This window comes from Humulus lupulus, chromosome 1 (assembly GCF_963169125.1).
Source record: "Humulus lupulus chromosome 1, drHumLupu1.1, whole genome shotgun sequence".
In the NCBI taxonomy this organism is placed as follows: Eukaryota; Viridiplantae; Streptophyta; class Magnoliopsida; order Rosales; family Cannabaceae; genus Humulus; species Humulus lupulus.
In genome coordinates, this window is record NC_084793.1 from 83,576,861 (window position 1) to 83,600,049 (window position 23,189).

At 42.6% G+C, this 23,189-nt stretch overlaps 1 protein-coding gene and 1 non-coding gene across 2 annotated transcripts; one reads left to right on the forward strand and one right to left on the reverse strand.

The window, feature by feature from the left end:
- Window positions 1-5,667: 5,667 nt before the first annotated feature.
- Window positions 5,668-7,746, reverse strand: LOC133817516 (uncharacterized). Its single transcript, XM_062250063.1, has 4 exons — window positions 7,414-7,746; window positions 6,640-7,284; window positions 6,315-6,402; window positions 5,668-6,221 (listed from the first exon to the last, which is right to left on the reverse strand). Exons 1-4 carry the CDS (start codon window positions 7,744-7,746, stop codon window positions 5,668-5,670), a joined length of 1,620 nt encoding a protein of 539 aa, XP_062106047.1.
- Window positions 7,747-8,801: 1,055 nt separating this feature from the next.
- LOC133813307 (small nucleolar RNA R71) lies at window positions 8,802-8,908 on the forward strand. The gene has a single exon (XR_009884334.1). It is a non-coding gene; the product is annotated as a small nucleolar RNA R71 (small nucleolar RNA).
- Window positions 8,909-23,189: the final 14,281 nt, after the last annotated feature.

Genomic DNA, 23,189 nt, shown 5'->3' on the forward strand with positions numbered 1-23,189 from the left:
AGAAAATGGCCCTCTCTGCTTTTTCCTTGCGCCGCAACTCTTCATTCAAGCGCCGCGGCCCCTCTAATTCTTCCAAAAACTTGTTTCCACACTCCAAAACAAACAATTATCTCCACAAATGAGTCTTCAACTTCCTTTTTGTCAACATTTAGCATAAATTTCCCAATTTAAGCTGATTTTTCAGTCATTTCCCAAACTTCACGTTTTCTTCTCCTATTTCCTGCGAACATACCAAAACAAGCATAATGTCGTATAACACTCCACCAAAATGACTCAAACTTACCCTAAACACATGTTAAAAACTATGCTAAAAACAGACTCATCAAATTCCCCCAAACTTGACTCTTACTCGTCCTCGAGTAAACCAAAACAAACAACTCAACGAATAACAAAAACACACACACACATTTTGAATCAAGCCAACAACAATGCTAAGCCTCAAGCTATGATAAATAACTCACTTATATAATCTTCAAGGAACTCGACTTGTAATCCAGAATTTCAGTTGAAACATTAATTCCATTCAATTAAACAATAAAAATAACAGCTCTCAAAATCATGATTAACAAATAATATGTAATTGAATTCCTTTATGCTCACTGAGTTTCCATTCCAATCCAACAACCAAATAATATCCCATAAGCTTGCTATACTTGTTAATCTCCACTAATGTAGACAAAACATGCTGAGAAATCAAAAGGTCTTTTCAAACTTATAACTGAATGGCTTAGGCAAAGGTGGATGAGAAAGTCATTTAAGCTCAGCATATACCATGAACACTAACCAACCAACTCTACATTGAATACAAATCACAAGTCCAATCCCACTATTCTCAATATCTTATCATTTTGAGAGAAATTGCATAAACAACAATTTTCTTCTGCCCTTTTTTTTTTTTTTTTTTTATATATATAACATTACACTCCGCCAAACTTATTCCTTGATAATACAATTTGGAGTGTAATGTTATCTCATCATTGAATTTTTTTTTCTTTTTCTTGCTTTCTTTTTGTACTTTTCTCTTCTTTCTCTCAAGATGTATTTTCTCCATTGTTGACACAACTTGTCATACATAACCCCCCCCATATTACAAATCAATCCCAATTATCATTCATATGTTCATGGTACACGCAAGGGAAAGACAAAATAATAGTTAGGTTTTCAAGTTATTAGCTCAAAGAAAATGTCAATCAATAAAAGGGTCAATTTAGGCTCAACAATGGGTAACTAAGGATTAAACATATCAAGGTTGGCTTGAAAGGCTCAAACGGTCCAAAAAAAAATTGCCTAAATAATTTTTCTAAGCATGCATGATCTAAGATTTCGCCTCAAAAAGCAAGCAAACAAGTTCTAGGATAAACCAATCCAATCTTCCCTTCCTATTTCAAACTTAGCAAGCATGAAATTTATTCCATCACATAAAATATATCAAAATCATAATTAAGCTCTCAATTATTTAAGTGTTTAAGAAAAATAAAACAAAATATTCAACCAAGCACACATATTTTTTTTAGTTTTATTCCCACTCAACTTACACAGTTCATCACTCAATCATATTATCATTGGCTAATCATTGGTAACTTGATTCAACTCACACCCTAAACAAAACACGACTAACACAACTAACACAACTAAAACCAAAACAAAACAACACAGACACGACAAACAACAATAAAACTCTTCCCCCAAACTGAACCTAAACATTGTCCCCAATGTTTGATATGTTGTTGTGTTTTTTTTTTTCTTTTGAAAACAAAATAAAACAAAATAAAAGTAAAGGAAAAGAGACTTACCATAGACATTTAAAATGGTGGAGGCGGCGACGGCGACGGCGGTTGATACAGGACAAATTGAGATGGTAAAGGAAATGGAGCCACATCTTCATCGTTCTGGAGAGACCACTGATTTACCAATGCATTTGGCTGGTCCACGTGAGCAATTTGATACTCACTTTGCTACGCCAAGTATTGCTGCATATGCTGATGCTGCGCAATCTGATAATTGTTCTGTTGAACCAAATACTGGAATTGATTCTGCATCAGCTACATATAGGGATCAAAAGTACCAGCTGCAGGTTGAACAGGCAGCTGTACTACTGGTACCTCTTGCGCATGCTCCTCCGGAATCGTACCCTCCACATCTGCTTCATTATCCTCTTCGTCAACATCATCTAATCGTGGTCTTTTATCAACAGCACGCTGCCGAGGTGGTGGTGCTTCTAAGGAAGGTAGTTCATAACCCATCACCCTATTTTTAGAAATTGCCGACATAGGCTTCCGAACGACATCACTTCCAAACATAACCACTCCATATGTTCGGCATAAATCTGTGATTAAGGAGCCATGACCTAATCCTCCCGTAGTGGTTAACATACTGATATCCTTCATACTCTTCCTAACGACTCGGCGTACATCAATTGTCATGCCAATCATAATGGCATAAACCAACAACAACCTCTCCTTGTTGATATCCGACATATGAGTAGTCGGTATTAGCCTTTCACTCACAAAGTGCACCCAAGCCCGCGCCACATGATTCAATTCATAGCGCCAAAGATATTTCGGAACACCACCAACAGCGGTAAACTGGGCTCCTGGTATACTTAAAGTTTCTGCCACCTCGACCCAATTTATATCATCCCCATGAGCCCATTGATGATATTCATCCTCCTCTCATTCATACGTTGGCATATCATACAATCCAGCAATAGTGTCTATACCAACCGGAACTTGAACACCTCGAACAAATACTTTTGTATTCCTCATCTCCACATAATTTGCATAAAATTCTAACATCACTGTAAAGTTTGCATGACTAACATCCTCTGCATAACATGGCCCAACCAGTTCTTTGAATTTCTCCCCTAATTTCTTCATAAGTCGAGATTCCACATGGTGATTCCGTATACTCAAAACCCCACTCACTTATGTCCTTCCTCTTACGTATCCTTGTATATCGCTCAAAAGCGGCCTTACTTACGAATTTTGTAACATCATATTCTGGGGGTGGTTCAGGTTCCTTCGAAGTAGATGGCCTAGAAGAAGATGGTCTATTGGTGTTTCTAGAAGAAGATGCCCTAGAATGATTTCTTTTAGGTCCCATAATATACTGCAATAAATTGGATAGCACCTCCCCTGTTTTTTCAATATTCCCCAAATTCCAAATGTTTCTCAAATAAAGCAAACCAACTCACTACAATACTTCACTATCCCCACTATAATCTTCAATAAAAAATCCCTTCACAATGCCTTCTATATAAAGAAATCACCAAAAAAAAAATTGAAGATTTGGAGAAACGCTTACTTACCAATGATAAATGCCTCTTGAACCCTTCAAATGCACCAAGTAATCCTAAAAGCACCACTCCAATTGATAAAATTTGGAAATAAGGGTTTGAAGAATTTTTGGGGATTAGGGATTTCAAAATCAGAATAAGAAATGGGAAGGAAAAAGAAATATTTGGAGGAATTTGTATGTGGATTGAAGATGTAAGAGGGAGATTAAGAAGCAATTTCTGGGAAAAAGAGAGGAAATTAGAGAGAAAATGGAGAGAAATTTTTGTTGGAATTTTTTTCAAAATGAAGAGAATGACCAAAATGAAAGAGGGAAACCCTCTTTAAGCCTCGGACCCCCATACGCGCCGCGACACGCTCCTCCAAGCGCTGCGGCGCGCCCCAAATTCTTGTTTCTGGGAAATTTCCAAGCGCCGCGGCCCTTCCCATATGCGCTGCGGCGCGCTCCTCCAACCCGAGCCACCTTCTCTATTTCTCGTCAAGGGTCGCGACTCTTGTTGCATGCGCCGCAACCCTCTCTTCAGACTGCAAAATCTTCATTCTTTTTAATTTTTTAATTTTTTTATAGTTTTCACGATTTCCACGGTTCTATTACATTCAAAAATACTAAAAACTAAAAAACAAATAATAAGTCCAACCACAACTAAAAAAATAAAAACTAAAAATTGTTCATACTTTTTACAAACTAACTGAACTAAAAATTAAAAATAAACATAGGAATGCCTCCTAAGAGCGTTGTTGTTAACGTCATTTAGCTGGATGCTGCTTTAGTTTTAGATCGAATCAGTTCCAACTCGACCACAAACCTACATGTCTCCACCGGACCCTCCAAGTAATGCTTCAATCTCTGACCGTTCACCTTAAAATCTCCCGTCTTTTCACTATGAACTTGTACTGCTCCATAAGGAAGTGAGAAGACTACCGTGTATGGTCCAGACCATCGCGACTTCAGTTTACCAGGAAAAAGTTTAAGCCTAGAATTAAAGAGCAAAATTTTATCCCCTAGTTGAAAATCCTTCCTTAATATTCTCTTATCATGAAAAGCCTTCGACTTCTCCTTATATATCTTCGCATTCTCATAGGCTTCATTTCAGGATTCCTCAAGTTCATTTAACTCCATAAGCCTATTCTGCCCCGCCATGAAGAGATCAACATTTAACTTTTTCACAGCCCAATAAGCTCTATGCTCCAGTTCCACCAGTAGATGACAAGCCTTACCAAACACCAATCGATATGGTGACATACCAATCGGAGTTTTAAATGCCGTGCGATAAGCCCAAAGTGAATCATCAAGCTTCTTCGACCAATCCTTCCTCGAAGTATTTACTGTTTTTTCCAAAATACCTTTTATTTCTCTATTCGATACTTCAGCTTGGCCATTTGTAATTGGGTGGTAGAATAACGCCTTTCGATAGTGAACACCATAGCGAGCACAAAGAGCAGTGAACCACTTATTACAAAAATGACTTCCTCGATCACTAATAATAGCTCTTCGAGTACCAAATCGAGTAAAGATATTTTTATGAAGGAACTTAATAACTTCCTTCCCATCACAAGTAGGAGTTGCTACGGCTTCTACCCATTTAGAAACATAATCCACCGCAAGAAAAATATATTTGTTATTATACGATGATGGGAAAGGTCCCATAAAGTCTATCCCCCATACGTCAAATAGCTCAACTTCCAAACTACCAGTCATCGGTATTTGATCTCTTCTTGATATGTTCCCAGTCCGTTGACAACGGTCACAACTTTTGACAAAATCATTAGCATCCTTAAATAATGTAGGCCAGTAAAACCCACTTTGCAAAACCTTCGCAGCTGTTCTTGTTCCTCCAAAATGACCGCCACAATGCAAACTATGACAGTGAGTTAAGATTGACAACATCTCCTCTTCGGGCACACATCTTCGAATAACTTGATCTAGGCAATGCTTATACAGAATAGGCTCCTCCCAATAATAACGCTTCACCTCCGAATAAAATTTCTTTAATTGTTGCCTTGTCATCTCAGGGGGTATAACCTTAGCAGCCAAATAATTAACATAATCCGCAAACCATGGAACCTCCTTGCCAACATTCACTTCGAACAGCTGCTCATCTGGAAAAGCATCATTAATCTGAACTTCTTTATTAAGAGAATTTTCCCCAACCTCTAAACGGGACAAATGATCAGCCACCAAATTCTCAGTACCTTTCTTATCCTTAATTTCGACATCAAATTCTTGTAATAACAAAATCCACCGAATAAGACGAGGCTTGGAGTCTTTCTTAGTCATAAGATACTTTATTTCCGAATGATCCGTATAGACTACCACCTTATTTCCGATCAAATATGGACGGAATTTATCGAAAGCATAAACTATGGCTAGAAGTTATTTTTCTGTTGTTGCATAATTTAGTTGAGCATCATTTAAAGTTTGACTAGCATAGTATATAGTTCGAAATACCTTGTCCACTCGCTGCCCAAGAACCGCTCCAACCGCATAATCACTAGCGTCGCACATAAGCTCAAATGGAAGGTCCCAATTAGGTGTACATACTATCGGCGCTGAAATGAGCTTCTCCTTGAGAGTCTTGAAAGCAATCAAAAAATCATCATTAAAATCAAAAGGAACCCCATTCATCAACAAGGTAGACAACGACTTTGAGATCTTAGAGAAGTCTTTGATAAATCTCCGATAAAACCCCGCATGGCCCAAGAAACTCCTCACTCCCTTAACTGAAATTGGAGGTGGCAAATTCTCTATAGTAGAAATCTTGGCCCGATCCACTTCAATTCCTTTCTTAGAAATTTTGTGCCCCAATACAATTCCTTCATTAACCATAAAGTGGCACTTTTCCCAATTAAGCACCAAATGAGACTCCTCACACCTTCTCAACACCATCTCCAAATTAGTCAAACAAGTGTCAAAAGACGACCCATATACTGAAAAATCATCCATAAAAATTTCAATCCCCTTTTCAACCATGTCAGAGAATATTGCCATCATACACTGTTAAAACGTGGCTGGTGCATTACATAACCCGAATGGCATCCTTCGAAAAGCAAAAGTCCCATAAGGACATGTAAACGTTGTCTTTTCTTGATCCTCCGGTGCAATTACGATCTGGTGATAGCCCGAGTACCTGTCTAGAAAACAATAGTAATTATGCCCCGCCAATCTATCCAACATTTGATCAATGAAAGGCAAAGGAAAATGATATTTCCTCGTTGCCTTATTCAACTTCCGATAATCAATACATATTCTCCAACCCGTCACAGTCCTAGTTGGAATCAGTTCATTGCTTTAATTCTTGACCACCGTCATACCCCCCTTTGTCGGTACTACTTGCACTGGACTTACCCAAGCACTATCAGAAATAGGGTAAATCACTCCAGCATCCAACCACTTCAAAATCTCTTTCCTCACCACTTCCTTCATTGTTGGATTAAGACTTCTTTGAGCATCAATAGTCGGTTTCGTCTCATCTTCCATAAGAATTCTATGCATAACTGTTGATGGGCTAATTCCTCTTATATCAGCCAGAGTCCACCCTATAGCAGTTTTATGAGTTCGTAAAACCCTCAACAACTTCTCCTCCTCAACCTCCGAAAGAAATGATGAGACTATAACCGGAAGAGTCTCTTTTTCCCCAAGATAAGCATAGCGGAGATGGTCCGGTAAAACCTTCAATTCTAAAACAGGTGGCTTCTGAATCGATGGTAATGGTCTGTCTGGTCCTGCACCCAATTCTTCAAATTTCTTATGCTTCCACGGCTCAGCTGATTTTATCCACTTTAAATAACTCATCACCTCTTCATTCTCCTCACCATCTACATCATCAATTGTAAGACTTAACTCAAGAGGATCCTCTCTTAATTTTTTTCTTTCTACTACTTCTTCGACCACATCAACTGAGAAACAACTATCACTTGCTTTAGGATAAGTCATAGCCTTAAACACATTAAATACTACTTCCTCCCCTTGAACTCTCAGCTTCAACTCTCCCTTTTACACATCTATTAATGCTTGCCCAGTTGCTAAAAATGGTCTCCCTAATATAATAGGAACATTCTCATCCACCTCCATATCAAGAACTATAAAATCAGCTGGAAAAATAAACTTATCCACCTTTACCAATACATCTTCTATAATACCACGTGGATGCTTCACAGATCTATCAGCCAACTGTAATGTTACTGTAGTTGGCCTAGCTTCCCCCAAACCAAGCCTCCGGAATACCGACAACGGCATTAAATTAATACTCGCCCCCAAATCACAAAGTGCATGCTTACATTCAAACTCCCCAATAGTGCATGGAATGGTAAAACTCCCAGGATCTCTTAACTTTTGAGGAAGCTTTCTTTGCAAAATCGCACTACATTCTTCTGTTAATGCCACTGTTTCGTAATCACCCATCTTTCTCTTATTAGACAGAATCTCCTTCATAAACTTTACATAGCTAGGCATCTGTTCTAATGCTTCTGCGAATGGTATATTTATGTGTAGCTTCTTGAACACCTCTAAAAAATTTGCAAACTACTTATCTAAATTATGCTTGCGAAGTCTTTGTGGATATGGAACTCTAACATGATGCTCAATATTTACAGGTGGGGTCTCCTCTTCTTCCTTAAGGCCTTCAGTAACCTTTTTATCATCCAACTTCTTCTCTTCTTCTTCTGACTGACTCTTCTTTAGCCCTTCATATCTCGTTCCACTCCTCAAAGTAATAGCTTGGCACTGTTCTTTAGGATTAACTTCTGTAGTGCTAGGCAAATTTCCTTGAGCTCTATTAGTCATTAAAGTAGCCAATTGCCCTATTTGAGTCTCCAAACTTCTTATGGATGCCTTAGTTTCAGTCATGAATTGGTTAAGCACAGCAGGTTGGGTTTCAGCTGGTTTCATTGGCATTTGGGGAGGTGGTCTATTTTGTGGTTGATAATAGCCCGGTGGAGGGCTTTTGATGTGCATATTGATGTGGATAAGGTGGCCTATTTTGGGTAGGTTGATATGGTGGCTGAGGTGGAGGATAAGGTTTGAGGGTGTTTGGGTTGTTAGACCAGGAAAAGTTGGGATGGTTCTTCCAAGCTGGGTTGTAGGTCATGGAATTGGGATTATTAGGCTGTCTTTGGTAATTTCCTATGGCTTGGACTTCTTCCATGGGCATGTTATTCATGTCTATAGCAGGGCATTGGTTTGGTTGATGGGTTGTACCACACACTTCACAAAGGTTTTGAACTTGCATAGCTTGAGATGGAAGTGTAGTCTTTTGTAATTGCTTCGTCAAGGCTGCTACTTGAGCTGTAAGCATGGTTATAGCATCCAATTCCATCATTCTAGCCACCTTCTTTGGCTGTCCCCTTTCAGTTGGCCTTTGATAATTATTCATCGCCATCTCCTCTAATAGCTCATATGCCTCATTAGCACTTTTACTCATAAAGGCGCCTCCCGCAGCAGCATCTATAATTGTTCTTGTCGTCCCATTCAACCCATTATAAAAATTATGCACCAACATCCACTTTTCTATTCCATGGTGTGGACACTTCCTTAACAACTCTTTAAAGTGCTCCCAAGAATCATACAGTGACTCTCCATCCAACTGATAAAAATTATTAATCTCACCCCTTAACTTTGCAACCTTTGCTGGAGGAAAGAACTTGGCAAGGAATTTCTGAGCTAACTCCTCCCATGTAGTGATCGAATTCACTTGTAAGGATATCAGCCAGCTTTTCGCCCTATCCCACAGTGAAAATGGGAATAGCCTTAGTCTTATAGCATCATCACTCACCCCATTCATCTTGAACGTTGCACATAACTCCAGAAAATTAGCTATGTGTAAATTAGGGTCCTCCGCCGGCTTACCTCCAAACTGAACAGTTGTTTGAACCATCTGAAGGATGGCTAGCTTAATCTCAAAGTTGTTGGCAGCAATGGTTGGAGGTCTAATGCATGAATGCACTTCTGTAACAGTAGGAAGTACATAATCTCTTAATGTTCGTGCTCGTTGCTCCCTTGGAACCTCAGCAGCCCCTAGACCATTATTAGCACCATTTCCCAAATTGTCAGCCATGGTGAATTCCAATTTCCTTTTTATTTTCCGGTTCTATCTGCACGTTCTTTCAATTTCCCGGTCTATTGGTATAATCTGTTTTTGTCTATTGCTTCGCATATACCAACAAGTCCTGAAACACAAGAGAACTTTGATCCGAATAAATGATAAAAAAAAAATCAAATTAGAAAAAAAAATTAACTTATTGATATTAATAAAAACAGTCCCCGGCAACGGTGCCAAAAACTTGATCGTCAAAAAGTAACATGCAAGTATACGCGGTCGAATCAAGTAATATATGATAAGTAAAGTGTCGATCCCACGAAGACTGCTATTAATTACCAATAATTAACCTCTAATTCTAATTGATTTAAATAATAATTTCAGATTGATAAATAAAATAATTATTACTAAAAATTAAGAAAACTACTAAGCACTTAAAAAAATGCAGAGATGAAATTTGATATAATTCAATAGATGCAAAAGTTAGGGCTTTAGTTTCATCAACCATCCACTTATGAGTTCTAACCAATTCTCAATATTTCTTAATTCTATTATGGTAGCATATTACAAGTATATATTATAGTCTTGTTAGGATCTATAATTCTCTACAATATACTATTTCCTACATCTCTGTGGTAAATCAATATATTGCAGGCTTTAAACACATAATCCCTAAACTACACAATTCATAAAAGTACATTCGTCTAATATAAAATTGTGATTATTTACCTATAGCATAATTATCCTTCTCTTTTCAGAGTATATGTTAAAATCATATAAACATGTAAATGATGATCAAACATTCACAAGCATTAAGCATACGATAAATAATCCACAGCAGAAGAAAGAAATTCAGGAAAATTTCATTAAGAGATCAAAAGTTTCAAGAAGAATCCACTAAAACCCTAATAACAAGATTAGTTCAAAGCAGACATAATGAAATCAATCAAATTAAATATAAACATAAACTCCAGTAAAGAGATTACAGAAGAAAATAAGAAATCAAACTCTAGGTCTTCAATGTTCTCCTCTGCCTCTAATGACTTCTCTACACCTCTAATAATGAATAGCATACCCTAATTAACTCTTAAAAAGTATTTAAAAAGAACCCTAAAATATCTAACAATTATGCCACGTACAGCCACACGCGCCGTGGCCCTAGCATCCAAGCGCCATGGCGCGCCTCTTTGTTCAAGCGCAGCCCCCTCTCTGACTTCAGCGAGCGCCGCGGCCCTTCCCTCATGCGCTGCGGCCCTTCAAAATTCCAGAAAATGGCCCTCTCTGCTTTTTCCTTGCGCCGCAACTCTTCATTCAAGCGCCGCGGCCCCTCTAATTCTTCCAAAAACTTGTTTCCACACTCCAAAACAAACAATTATCTCCACAAATGAGTCTTCAACTTCCTTTTTGTCAACATTTAGCATAAATTTCCCAATTTAAGCTGATTTTTCAGTCATTTCCCAAACTTCACGTTTTCTTCTCCTATTTCCTGCGAACATACCAAAACAAGCATAATGTCGCATAACACTCCACCAAAATGACTCAAACTTACCCTAAACACATGTTAAAAACTATGCTAAAAACAGACTCATCAAATTCCCCCAAACTTGACTCTTACTCGTCCTCGAGTAAACCAAAACAAACAACTCAACGAATAACAAAAACACACACACACATTTTGAATCAAGACAACAACAATACTAAGCCTCAAGCTATGATAAATAACTCACTTATATAATCTTCAAGGAACTCGACTTGTAATCCAGAATTTCAGTTGAAACATTCATTCCATTCAATTAAACAATAAAAATAACAGCTCTCAAAATCATGATTAACAAATAATATGTAATTGAATTCCTTTATGCTCACTAAGTTTCCATTCCAATCGAACAACCAAATAATATTCCATAAGCTTGCTAATCTCCATTAATGTAGACAAAACATGCTCAGAAATCAATAGGTCTTTTCAAGCTTATAACTGAATGGCTTAGGCAAAGGTTGATGAGAAAGTCATTTAAGCTCAACATATACTATGAACATTAACCAACCAACTCTACATTGAATACAAATCACAAGTCCAATCTAATTGTTCTCAATATCTTATCATTTTGAGAGAAATTGCATAAACAAAAATTTTCTTCTTCCCCCCCCCCCCCCCCTTTTTTTTTATATATAACATTACACTCCCCCAAACTTATTCCTTGATAATACAATTGGAGTGTAATGTTATCTCATCATTGAATTTTTTTTTTCTTTTTCTTGCTTTCTTTTTCTACTTTTCTCTTCTTTCTCTCAAGATGTATTTTCTCCATTGTTGACACAACTTGTCATACATAACCCCCCCCCCCCCCCCTATTACAAATCAATCCCAATTATCTTTCATATGTTCATGGTACACGCAAGGGAAAGACAAAATAATAGTTAGGTTTTCAAGTTATTAGCTCAAAGCAAATGTCAATCAATAAAAAGGTCAATTTAGGCTCAACAATGGGTAACTAAGGATTAAACATATCAAGGTTGGCTTGAAAGGCTCAAACGGTCCAAAAAAAAAATGCCTAAATCATTTTTCTAAGCATGCATGATCTAAGATTTCGCCTCAAAAAGCAAGCAAACAAGTTCTAGGATAAACCAATCCAATCTTCCATTCCTATTTCAAACTTAGCAAGCATAAATTTTATTCCATCACATAAAATTTATCAAAATCATAATTAAGCTCTCAATTATTTAAGTGTTTAAGAAAAATAGAACAAAATATTCAACCAAGCACACGGATTTTTTTTAGTTTTATTCCCATTCAACTTACACAGTTCATCACTCAATCATATTATCATTGGCTAATCATTGGTAACTTGATTCAACTCACACCCTAAACAAAACACCACTAACACAACTAAAACCAAAACAAAACAGCACAGACACGACAAACAACAATAAATCTCTTCCCCCAAACTGAACCTAAACATTGTCCCCAATGTTTGATATGTTGTTGTGTTTTTTTTTCTTTTGAATATAAAATAAAATAAAATAAAAGTAAAGGAAAAGAGACTTACCATAGACTTTTAAAATGGTGGAGGCGGCGGCGGTTGATACAGGACAAATTGAGATGGTAAAGGAAATGGAGCCACATCTTCATCATTCCGGAGAGACCACTGATTTACCAATGCATTTAGCTGGTCCACGTGAGCAATTTGATACTCACTTTGCTGTGCCAAGTATTGCTGCATATGCTGATGCTGCGCAATCTGATAATTGTTCTATTGAACCAAATACTGGAATTGATTCTGCATCAGCTACATATAGGGATCAAAAGTACCAGCTGCAGGTTGAACAGGCGGCTGTACAACTGGTACCTCTTGCGCATGCTCCTCCGGAATCGTACCCTCCACATCTGCTTCATTATCCTCTTCGTCAACATTATCTAATCGTGGTCTTTTATCAACAGCACGCTGCCGAGGTGGTGGTGCTTCTAAGGAAGGTAGTTCATAACCCATCTCCCTATTTTTAGAAATTGCCGACATAGGCTTCCGAACGACATCACTTCCAAACATAACCACTCCATATGTTCGGCATATACTGATATCCTTCATACTCTTCCTAACGACTTGGCCTACATCAATTGTCATGCCAGTCATAATGGCATAAACCAACAACAACCTCTCTTTGTTGATATCCGACATATGAGTAGTCGGCATTAGCCTTGCACTCACAAAGTGCACCCAAGCCCGCGCCACATGATTCTATTCATAGCGCCAAAGATATTTCAGAACACCACCAACAACGGTAAACTAGGCTCCTGGTATACTTAAAGTTTATGCCACCTCGACCCAATTAATATCATCCCCATGAGCCCATTGATGATATTCATGCTCCTCTCGTTCATACGTTGGCATATCATACAATCCAGCAATAGTGTCTATACCAACCGGAACTTGAACACCTCGATAAACCAATCCAATCTTCCCTTCCTATTTCAGCGAGTGGCTGACCTAGCCACTGCTCAAGCTGCTACCGAACGGCTGACTGATTACTCATCAAGGAACATTCAATGCAAGAAGACCAATACGTAGACTAGTGGAAGTAATGTTGGGAGTAAAAAGTTTGGGAAGTCTTGGCAGAGAAAAAGTTGGGGTGGAGAGAAAAGGAGTGTGGAGTCTAACTCTCCTAGCAAAGGTAGTACCCCTTGTTCAAGAAGCCTCTTACATGTTGGATCTGTACCGAACTTCATAAGTCGGCAGAGTGTCCTCACAAATCCAAGATGAGTGCCCTCCATGCATCATTTTCCCAAGGGGAACAAACCAACGAAGAAGAGGAGGAGGAGTATACGCACATGGGTGCCCTCCGGATGCTGAATGCTCTCAAGAAACACGGTGCGAAAGTGAAGAAGACCCTTGGAAAGGGGCTAATGATTGTGGAGGCCACTCTAAACGGTAAAATGGTCGGAAGTGTGATGATCGACATGGGCACCACTCACAACTTCATTTTAGAGATCGAAGCTAAACGTCTGGGACTGAAATGGGACAAGGACCATGGCCGCATGAAAGCGATTAACTTAGAAGCCTTGGCCACAACCGGCGTGGCTAAAAAGGTGAACATGAAGATCGGCTCGTGGGAGGGGCAGACTGACTTGGTGGTCGTGCGAATGGACGACTTTGATGTGATATTGGGTATGGACTTCCTTACGGAAAAGGGAGCCATTCCCATCCTAGCTACGGGAAGCTTACTCATAATGGGGGAGACACCTGCAGTGGTGCCTGCTAAAGTAGAGCAGCCCCTAGAAACCAAGTTGCTGTCAGCCTTACAATTGAAAAAGGGAGTGAGAAGACAAGAGCCCACGTATAATATCCTACCCACAGTATACGAGGATACGGTGGATGAAGTCATCCCATTAGAAATTTGAATGGTCTTGAAGAAGTATGGGGATGTTATGCCGGATCAACTCCCCAGAGCCTCACCACCTAGAAGAGGGATTGATCACCAGATTGAGCTAGTGCCGGGAGCCAAACCACCTGCAAAGGCGGCTTATAGGATGGCACCCCTTGAACTAGCAGAACTAAGGAAGCAGTTGAAGGAATTACTAGAGGCAAGCTTCATCAGACCATCGAAGGCACCATTTGGTGCGCCCGTGCTATTTTAGAAGAAGCACGACAGGAGCTTGAGACTATGTATTGATTATCGGGCTCTCAATAAGGTGACAGTACGTAATACGTACCCCATCCCCTTGATCGCCGACTTATTTGACCAGTTGAGTGGAGCGAAATTCTTTACGAAACTGGACTTAAGATTAAGCTACTATCAAGTGCGGATAGTAGAAGCGGACAAGCCAAAGACAACGTGTGTGACTCGATATGGAGCATTCGAGTTCCGAGTCATGCCGTTTGGGTTGACAAACGCACCAGCCACATTCTGTACGTTGATGAACCAAGTTTTCCAGGAATACCTAGACAAGTTTGTGGTAGTCTACTTGGATAACATTGTGGTCTATAACTCCACAATAGAAGAACATCAACGACACTTATCTCAAGTATTTCAGAAATTGAGAGAGAACCAACTCTATGTGAAACGAGAAAAGTGCTCCTTCGCACAAGAGAGAATCAAGTTCCTAGGCAACATAGTAGAACTTGGTTGGATCCGCATGGATCTAGAGAAGGTGCGGGCCATTCAAGAATGGAAGGCCCCCACCAACTTGAAGGAATTACGCTATTTCCTTGGTTTAGCCAACTATTATCGAAGATTTGTGGAGGGTTATTCAAGAAGGGCAGCACCCTTGACCGAGTTGTTGAAGAAGGGTGTGACTTGGACGTGGACCGATAGGTGTGTTGAAGCATTTAAGAGTCTGAAGGAAGCCATGATGCGAGATCCTGTCCTCGCCTTACCAGATGTTGGTAGGCCCTTCGAAGTGCTGACAGACGCGTCTGATTATGCTTTGGGAGGGGTACTTGTACAAGAGGGCCAACCCGTAGCTTATGAAAGCCGCAAACTCACGGAGGTAGAGAGGCGGTACACTGCACAAGAGAAGGAGCTTCTCGCAGTAATTTATTGTCTACGAGTGTGGAGGCATTACTTGTTGGGGTCGAAGTTTGTGGTGAAAACAGATAATGTCGCGGTGAGTCATTTCCTCACCCAGCCAAAGCTTACCCCTAAACAAGCACGATGGCAGAAGTTCATAGCAGAATTCGACTTTCATTTCGAACACAAGGTGGGCTGTCTAAACCAGGCAGCTCATGCCCTGAGTCACAAAGCTGAGTCAGCGTCTCTAAAATTGCTAGCAAATATGTCTTCTAGCATGGTGACTACTCCACTCCGAGAGCGCATTAAGGAGAACCTGGTGAAAGACCCGATGGTGAAGACCATCATGAATCTCGCAAAAGAGGGGAAGACTCACCAATTTTGGGTAGAAGACGATCTTTTGTGGGCCAAGGGTGGCCGCTTATATGTTCCAAAGACGGGAGATTAGCGGAGGACACTAATGAGTGAGTGTCACGACACCTTGTGGGCGGGTCATCTAGGGTGGCAGAGAACTCATGCCCTATTGAAGCAGGGGTACTAGTGGCCACAAATGCGCGACGATATCATGGAGTATACCCAGACCTGTCTCACCTGCTAGCAAGACAAAGTGGAGAGACACAAGACGCCAGGGTTGTTGGAACCTTTGTTAGTCCCAAGCTGACCATGGGAGTGTTTCGCTTTACTACATTACTAGTTTACCGAAGATAGGATACTTGAGTGCGATCTTGGTGATCATGGACAGATTTTCAAAGTATGCAACCTTCGTACCGGTGTCAAAATATTGCTCGACAGAAGAGACAACGAGACTTTTCTTCAAGTATGTAGTTAAGTATTAGGGAGTACCCCAAAATATAGTTAGTGACCGTGATGGAAGATTCACAAGGACCTTTTGGTCCGAGTTATTCAACCTTTTGAGGTCACAAATAAATATTTCCTCGAGCTACCATCCTCAGACAGACTGACTGACTGAAAGATTCAATGGGATGTTGGAAGAGTACTTGCAGCATTTCATTAGTACCAACCAAAAGAATTTTCCACAACTACTAGACATAGATCAATTTTCTTTCAACTCTCAGAAGAGCTCTTCGTCAAACAAGAGCGCTCTTGAAGTTGTTAACAGTCAGCAACCACTGTTACCCCACACAATGGATGAGTATCGAGGAAGAAATCCGAGAGCCTTTAATTTCACAAAAGACTGGAAGAAAACCACCGAGATTGCCCGAGCCTATCTGGAGAAGGCTTCAAAGAGAATGAAGAAGTGGGCAGATCAGAAGAGACGACCGCTGGAATTCAAAGCAAGCAACTTAGTGATGATCAAGCTAAGGCCCGAACAACTGAGATTCCGAGGGAATAAGGACATCGGACTCGTCCGCAAATACGAGGGTCCTGTTCCAGTCATCTCGAAAGTAGGCCTGACCTCCTACAAAGTCAGCTTACCAGAATGGATGAAGATACACCCGGTCTTGCACGTCAGCAACCTCAAGCCGTATCACGAAGATCCAGAAGATCTAGCGCGCAACCAATCTACCAGAGAATGAGTCAGTGTCAAGCCACGAAGTAGCATACAACCTGAAGAAATCCTAGCAGAGAGGACCGTGGTCGTGGACAGAAAGAAGAAGAAATAGTTTCTGGTGAAGTGGAAAGGGCTCGGAGATGAAGAAATTTGCTGGGAAAGGGCGGAGGACTTGCACAAGCATAAGCAGAAGATTGAAGATCAGCAAGGGGCAGGTTTGTTGAGGACGCCGAAGATTTAAGTGAGGGAGAGTGTGACGTGCTGCATCATGACACACCTCCAGGGGGCCATTTAGTATATATGAGCATGCCTTGGTGCTTGATCATTAGTCAAGTCTTGCACCAAGTAACCTCATGGGTAGGGGATGGCACTTTTGTAATTATGCATATGTCTCCCAGACAAAAATCATATATGTTCTTGGGAAGACTTCATTTCCTTAGAAAGCTCCTTAGGGGGAGGTGACCTGGTGACTTAAGGAAGCACCATGGCCACCAGCAGATAGGGGCTTAAGCTGTGTACTCCCTTGCCCTATCAAGGCCTTATATGAAGAAAATGATGCTTTGGCATGTCCCTTTGTGTATGCTTTCTTTACGGTCTATGTGTTGTTTGTTTGTTACCTTCGTTGGGCCATTGCGTACCACTTGACTGTGTTGTATGCTCTGATTGTTGTGTGGGATGTTGTCTCTGGATAGCTTGACTTGTGCTTGCTCCCGCTTCCTTACTTGTGTGAGACTTGTAACGTGGCTTACCATTGAGTTTTCTTGCCACAAGTGTGAATTCTAGGCTGACTTGCTAGCTAAGAGCGCTAACAAGTGTCGCACGTTCCGTCAATTCGAGTATCGAAGTTGGCGGCCCGTGACATGCCACGACCCTTAGGGCCAAGTCACGACCCGCCTAGGAAGTTTTGGTCTAGGGTTGTTTTTAAGCTTGGGGAGGCTTGGGGAATCAAAATTAAGCATTTGGGACCATTTCTACATCCCGGTTTAGTAGAAATTGAGGTCCTGGAGGCTAGTATTTAAATCCAGATTTTTTAAATGGTTTAGAATCTTATGGTTATTCATTATCGCAGTGTGACTAGGTTTTTACCGCAAGGGCTCAGGAATTAAGGATCATGCTCGAGGCCACTACACGCTTGTTTCTCGGGATCCGAGGTAAGAAAACTGCACCCATGTGGTTGTTGTTGGGACTGAGATTCCCTGTAATTGAATATATGCATTATGTGAGATATATGTCTGTTATATGGGATATGAAAGTACGACCTGAGGGTGTCGGGGCTAATAATAAGCGTTCTGGACGCAGCTCGGCCAATGCAAGCCGAGGTAAGCTAAATAATTAGAGGACTCGGCCTAAGCGAGCCGGGGTCAGCTGAGCAAACAGAGGGCTTGGCCTAAGGGTGCTGATCTTGAATATTTGTATTACTGATTGAAATGTATGGTTGAGAATATATGTTGTTGACGATGAGAACTCGTCAACCAAGTTAAGTTAGACAAATAGAAACGTAGACATTATCAAAAGAAAAACTTTAAAGATCTAATTGGAAATTAAAAGAACACTTGCAGAAGAAAAATGGTGAACTGAATTTGTATTTCTTATGGTGTAATGCTACAGTGTTTTTTCCAACCCCCTTCCATGTGGAAGTGGGGTTCATTTTATAGTGGGCTCTAATGGTCCTGGATACATTGTGGTCCAGGGGACCAGGAGGTACACAAGTACACTGTCAGGAGAGTGGTATTAGGGGTAGTGGTGTTGGCTCCAATACATGACCAGGTACCATGAGGATGTCTCCACTACTTGATCCGCACGAATGTCAGAGGAGTGGTGCCAGGCATAGTGGTGCAGGTGGTGGTGGTGTCGACTCTGACATCTGACCATAGATACACAGGCCATGCCCTCTCTCCTAGTACTCCCACTACTTGTCTGGCATGAGTATTTGGATCGGGCATACGAGGTCCTGCAGGTCGTACCTCGTACAATATCGTACTAGTACGATCCTTTGGACTCGTACTGGAGCCTTTAAGCATTGGGGTCTCCATAGATCTTTGTAAGAGATACCGCATCGAGGTATAGGGAGTGAGACACTTGATGCGTGTAAGGGTCGTGGCGTGAGGTGGGGCTCTCGGGTCCTTGACGCGAGATGCCCGAAGCATCTCAAGGCCACCCACGGATAAAGGTGATAGGTCTGCGAGATGGTCCTGGGGGCTCGAGATGACGTGGCCTCGCCAGATGTCTGGGTGTGCAAGGCGAGATGCCTCCCTTGCGAGGCCCTTGGTGGCACGGCTCCCCTGGCGCAAGGCCTCCCTCGCGAGGCCCTTGGTGGTGCGCCCCTGGTGTGGGAGACACCGCCTCGCGTGGCCTTGGTAGTGCGGCTCCCCTGACGCGAGGCCTCCCTCGCGAGGCCCCTTGATGGCATGACTCCCCTGGAGCGAGGCCTCCCTCGTGAGGCCCTTGGTGGTGCACCCCTGGTGTGCGAGACGTCCCTCGCGAGGCCCCTTGATGGCGTGACTCCCCTGGCATGAGGCCTCCGTCGCGAGGCCCTTAGTGGTGCGCCCCTGGTGTGTGATACCTCCCTCGTGAGGCCCCTTGATGGCGCGGCTCCCCTAGCGTGAGGCCTCCCTCGCGAGGCCCCTTGATGGCGCAGCTCCCGTGGTGTGAGGCCTCCCTCGCGAGGCCCTTAGTGGTGCACCCCTGGTGGGCGAGACACCCCCTCGCGGGGCCTTGGTGGCGCGGCGAGTGGGCACGCCTTGGTGATCTCGCGAGATGGAGCGAGATGCATGCGTAGTTGTGGGTACACCTGTGAGGCTTCGCGAGACGATGGTGTGTGGCTCCATAGGACCTTCAGTGAGGTAAGCAAGGTGAAGTGAGCTTGACCCTCTCTTGGGGTGAGACAAGTTAATCTCGCGAAGGCCTTGCATGAGGCTTCGGTCTTTCAGGATCATGTCAAATTTGCGGTGCGCACACTTGCCCCCCAGTCTAGGAGAGGACCTTTAGGTGCTCTGGTAGACTCTTCTCTTAAATTCTTATAAATAGGCCCCCATGCCAAGCCTATTGTTTACACTTCATCTCCTTAGCTTAGTGGGATTTAGATCCTTGCTCCGTTCAAGAGGTAAGGGGTTCAATCCCCCACAACCTCACTTTTGATATAGTTTTGTCCCTTTTTTTATATATATATATATATATATATTTGAGCTAATTTTTGGTATGTCTATATCCCTTCATATATTTGGAGGCTAACACATCTTTTCTGTTTATTTTTGCAGGCGCGTACTTTCGACCGTTTGGCTCTTTTTGACCGTGACGGTACTTTTGGCCCCCAACCTCCTTTTGACCACGACAACGTCTCATTTTTTCTTGTCGAGGTATATTCTCTTTTTCCCTTATGTTTATTGGGTACACATTAGCACCACTCAGGATGGGGTACTTTGGCCTGAGCCTGTCGTGAGTTAGTCTTGAGGCACGCCCCTTTATTCACACCCCGTAGCGGGTCATTTAGAGTGTTTGTGCCTAGAAGTTTTGAGCCCATTCCTTTGTGTTTTGTAGCAATCCTCTCATTTATACGTGAACCCTTTTTCCTTTCGGGACGAGGTCTCATGGAAAGTGACAGTCTGTTCGGCATTCCTCCGGGGGTTGAGTTTGTTGACTTGTCTTTAGGCTCAGAGTCCCCTGAGGAAAACCCTTACCAAGACCATGACACCTTAAGGCAGGACTGTATTCGTCATCTTGAGCACATGGCTGAACTTAGGCTTAAAATTTGGGTGGTAGAGAGCGAAATTGACTCGGTGTTGAGGGGAGATGGAGCACCTTTCCCTCCTGACCTTAGTGACCATGTAGCGAGCCTTAGGGTGACCCTTTTAGATTTGCAGGTGGAGTTGGAGTTTATGGAGGGACATCTTTTGCCTGAGCCTTCTAGCCCATCCTTGCTTGATGACTGTCATGGGGCCGCTTCTGCTTCTCTGCAGCCCTTATTTTTTATCTTCCCTAGCTTAGCGCTTCCGCAGCCGGTGCCCCGGTGGAAGACTTTTGCTAGGAAAAGAAAATGGAGGGTCAAGTGTTCTGTCTCTTCCTCACCTTTTTCTTTTGGTTTTGCAGATATGGCGAAGGGAGGACGACGATAGGTGTCCATTAATGAACAGGACGATGCCCCTTTATTGGAATCCACCTTGGTGTCCCACGTGTCTGAAAATAAACTGATGGGAATTGTAAAGCACTACCGTGTTCCTCTGGAGTATGCCTTATACACCCCTTCAGACAAGTGTCGGGATGACTGCCTTAGTCCCGGCTTCGTGGCCCTTAGTGAGCATATCCTGAAGGCGGGTAGTACCATCCCATTACACCTGTTCTTCGTTGCGGTCCTCAACTACTTTGACCTTGCTCCACTTTAGCTGGCACCCAACAGTTGGCTGACCTTGAGCTGCCTCTTTATCGCGTTTGCGGAACTTGCCAAACGTGCTCCTACGACGCTAGAGGTGCACTTCCTGTACAATCTCATGCCCTCTCCCAAATCCAAGGGCTTTTATTACCTGCAAAAAGCCAATAATGAAGTCCCTTTGATAGAGGGTGCAGTGTCCAACCCGGGGTCCTAGAAGCAGGACTTTTTCTTCGTGAAAGGCCCTCTTTCTGTTCGCGAGCACTTCCATTCCGCTCCCAGTAAGTACCTCGAGCCACTTTTTCTTCTCTTTTTTCTTTTTGTTGAAACTTATTATTTTATAACTTATGTTTGTGTCGACAATGGTGTGGATCATGCAGAGCAGTTCGCCACACCCGAGGTTGTTGGGTCGGAAGCGAACGCCGTGAATGATCTTATCAACGCTGACCCCACCGTGAAAAAGGTTGCGTACCTATTCACTGTGGAAAATCTTAACCTTCACAAGTTGTCCCCAGTTTCAGATCCCAGGTTGCTGTGGACTATTCCTGGGTCTAAGAGGATGAAGGCTGCCTCGGCTGAGCCTTGTCCGGGTGAAGGTGAGGCTGAGGATGTGCCGGAGGGAGTCTCCCTTGGATACGGGCAACCTTACCAGCTATCCTCGTCCCCCGAGGGATGTCCTCCCTTTGTCCCTTTCGACCCAGACATGGCTTCCCAATCCCAAGGTCAACAGGCCATACTGGGGCATTTTGTTTGCCCTAACCCTGCAGACTTTGACGCTTTTCCTCAGGCTCCTCTCAACCCCGGTCCATCGGGGGCTTACTTTCCCAATCTTCCTACACCCCCTCCTGATCTACCGGGGGTCATTATTCCAATTTTCCTGCGCCACCTCCTATTTCGGCGAGTGGGTTATCTGTCCTTACCCAGCCAGGTACCCTTGACTCGGAAGGGGTGCCCTGGGTGAGTTGCATGGCGACCTCTTACGGGCGGCGGTACGTCCAAATCGCCTCAGACCTCCCCGAAGCTGATTGGAATGGTCTTGGGAGTTTCGCCCTATCGGACCTTGGGGAGACTCTGACGCGAACTACTGCTTAGGTGAGTTCATGCATCTTGTGTCGGCCTTATTATTTTTTTTTTTTGTTACTTATCATTGTTGTTGTTATCTTTCTTGTGTAGGCCTATATTGTGGCTCAGCGGTTTGCCGACTCGGCTAACAATCTTTCCGCGTCGAGTACCGAGAGGGACCGTCTTACGGCCCAGGTCCAGGAGCTCGAGAGAGAGCTTGATGAAACCATGTCTAGGCTAAAAAAGGCTCGGGCGAAATTTTTTGCCTCGTCAAAAAGGAAGAAGAAGGCGATTTTCAAGGCCATGATGCTGCAGGAAAGGGTCACCAGCCTAGAGGGCGAACTCCAGGGTGCCAAGGCTATAGCCGTTGCGTCGCAAGAGAGGGTCACTTCCCTAAAGGTCGAACTTGAGGTTTCTAGGCTGATGTAGCTGCGTCGCAGGAGAGGGTTGCCTCCTTAGAGGCGGACAGGGAAGCCATTGAGTATAGGTCTATAGAGCGCGCCCTCTATGGTGTATGGAGGCAGGATCCAAACTTCGATTTCTCCTCCTTTGGCGAGCATGCCGTCGCTGGGGCAGCTGGGTGGAATGCCCGGGGCAGGAGGCCCTGAGATCGTTATTTCATAATCTTTGCCAGTTAGCCCGCTGTGGGTGTATGCTCATTTGAGCCTTGTTGTACTTGTAATAATTTTTTTTTTTGAACCTTGCCATGTTACCAAGACTCTTTTTTAATATATACATATGCGGTTATTCATCTCTTATTCCTCTGTGTTTGAGGTCTTTTTGAGCCTGTATGATGGGGTTTGGTAGGTTCCCCTCTTTTATTTATTAGGCTAGAGGTCCTTTGGAGCCCATGTGAAAGGGTTCAATGGGTCCTTTTTTGGTGCCCCTTGACTATTTCTATAAGGATATTTTGACCCCTT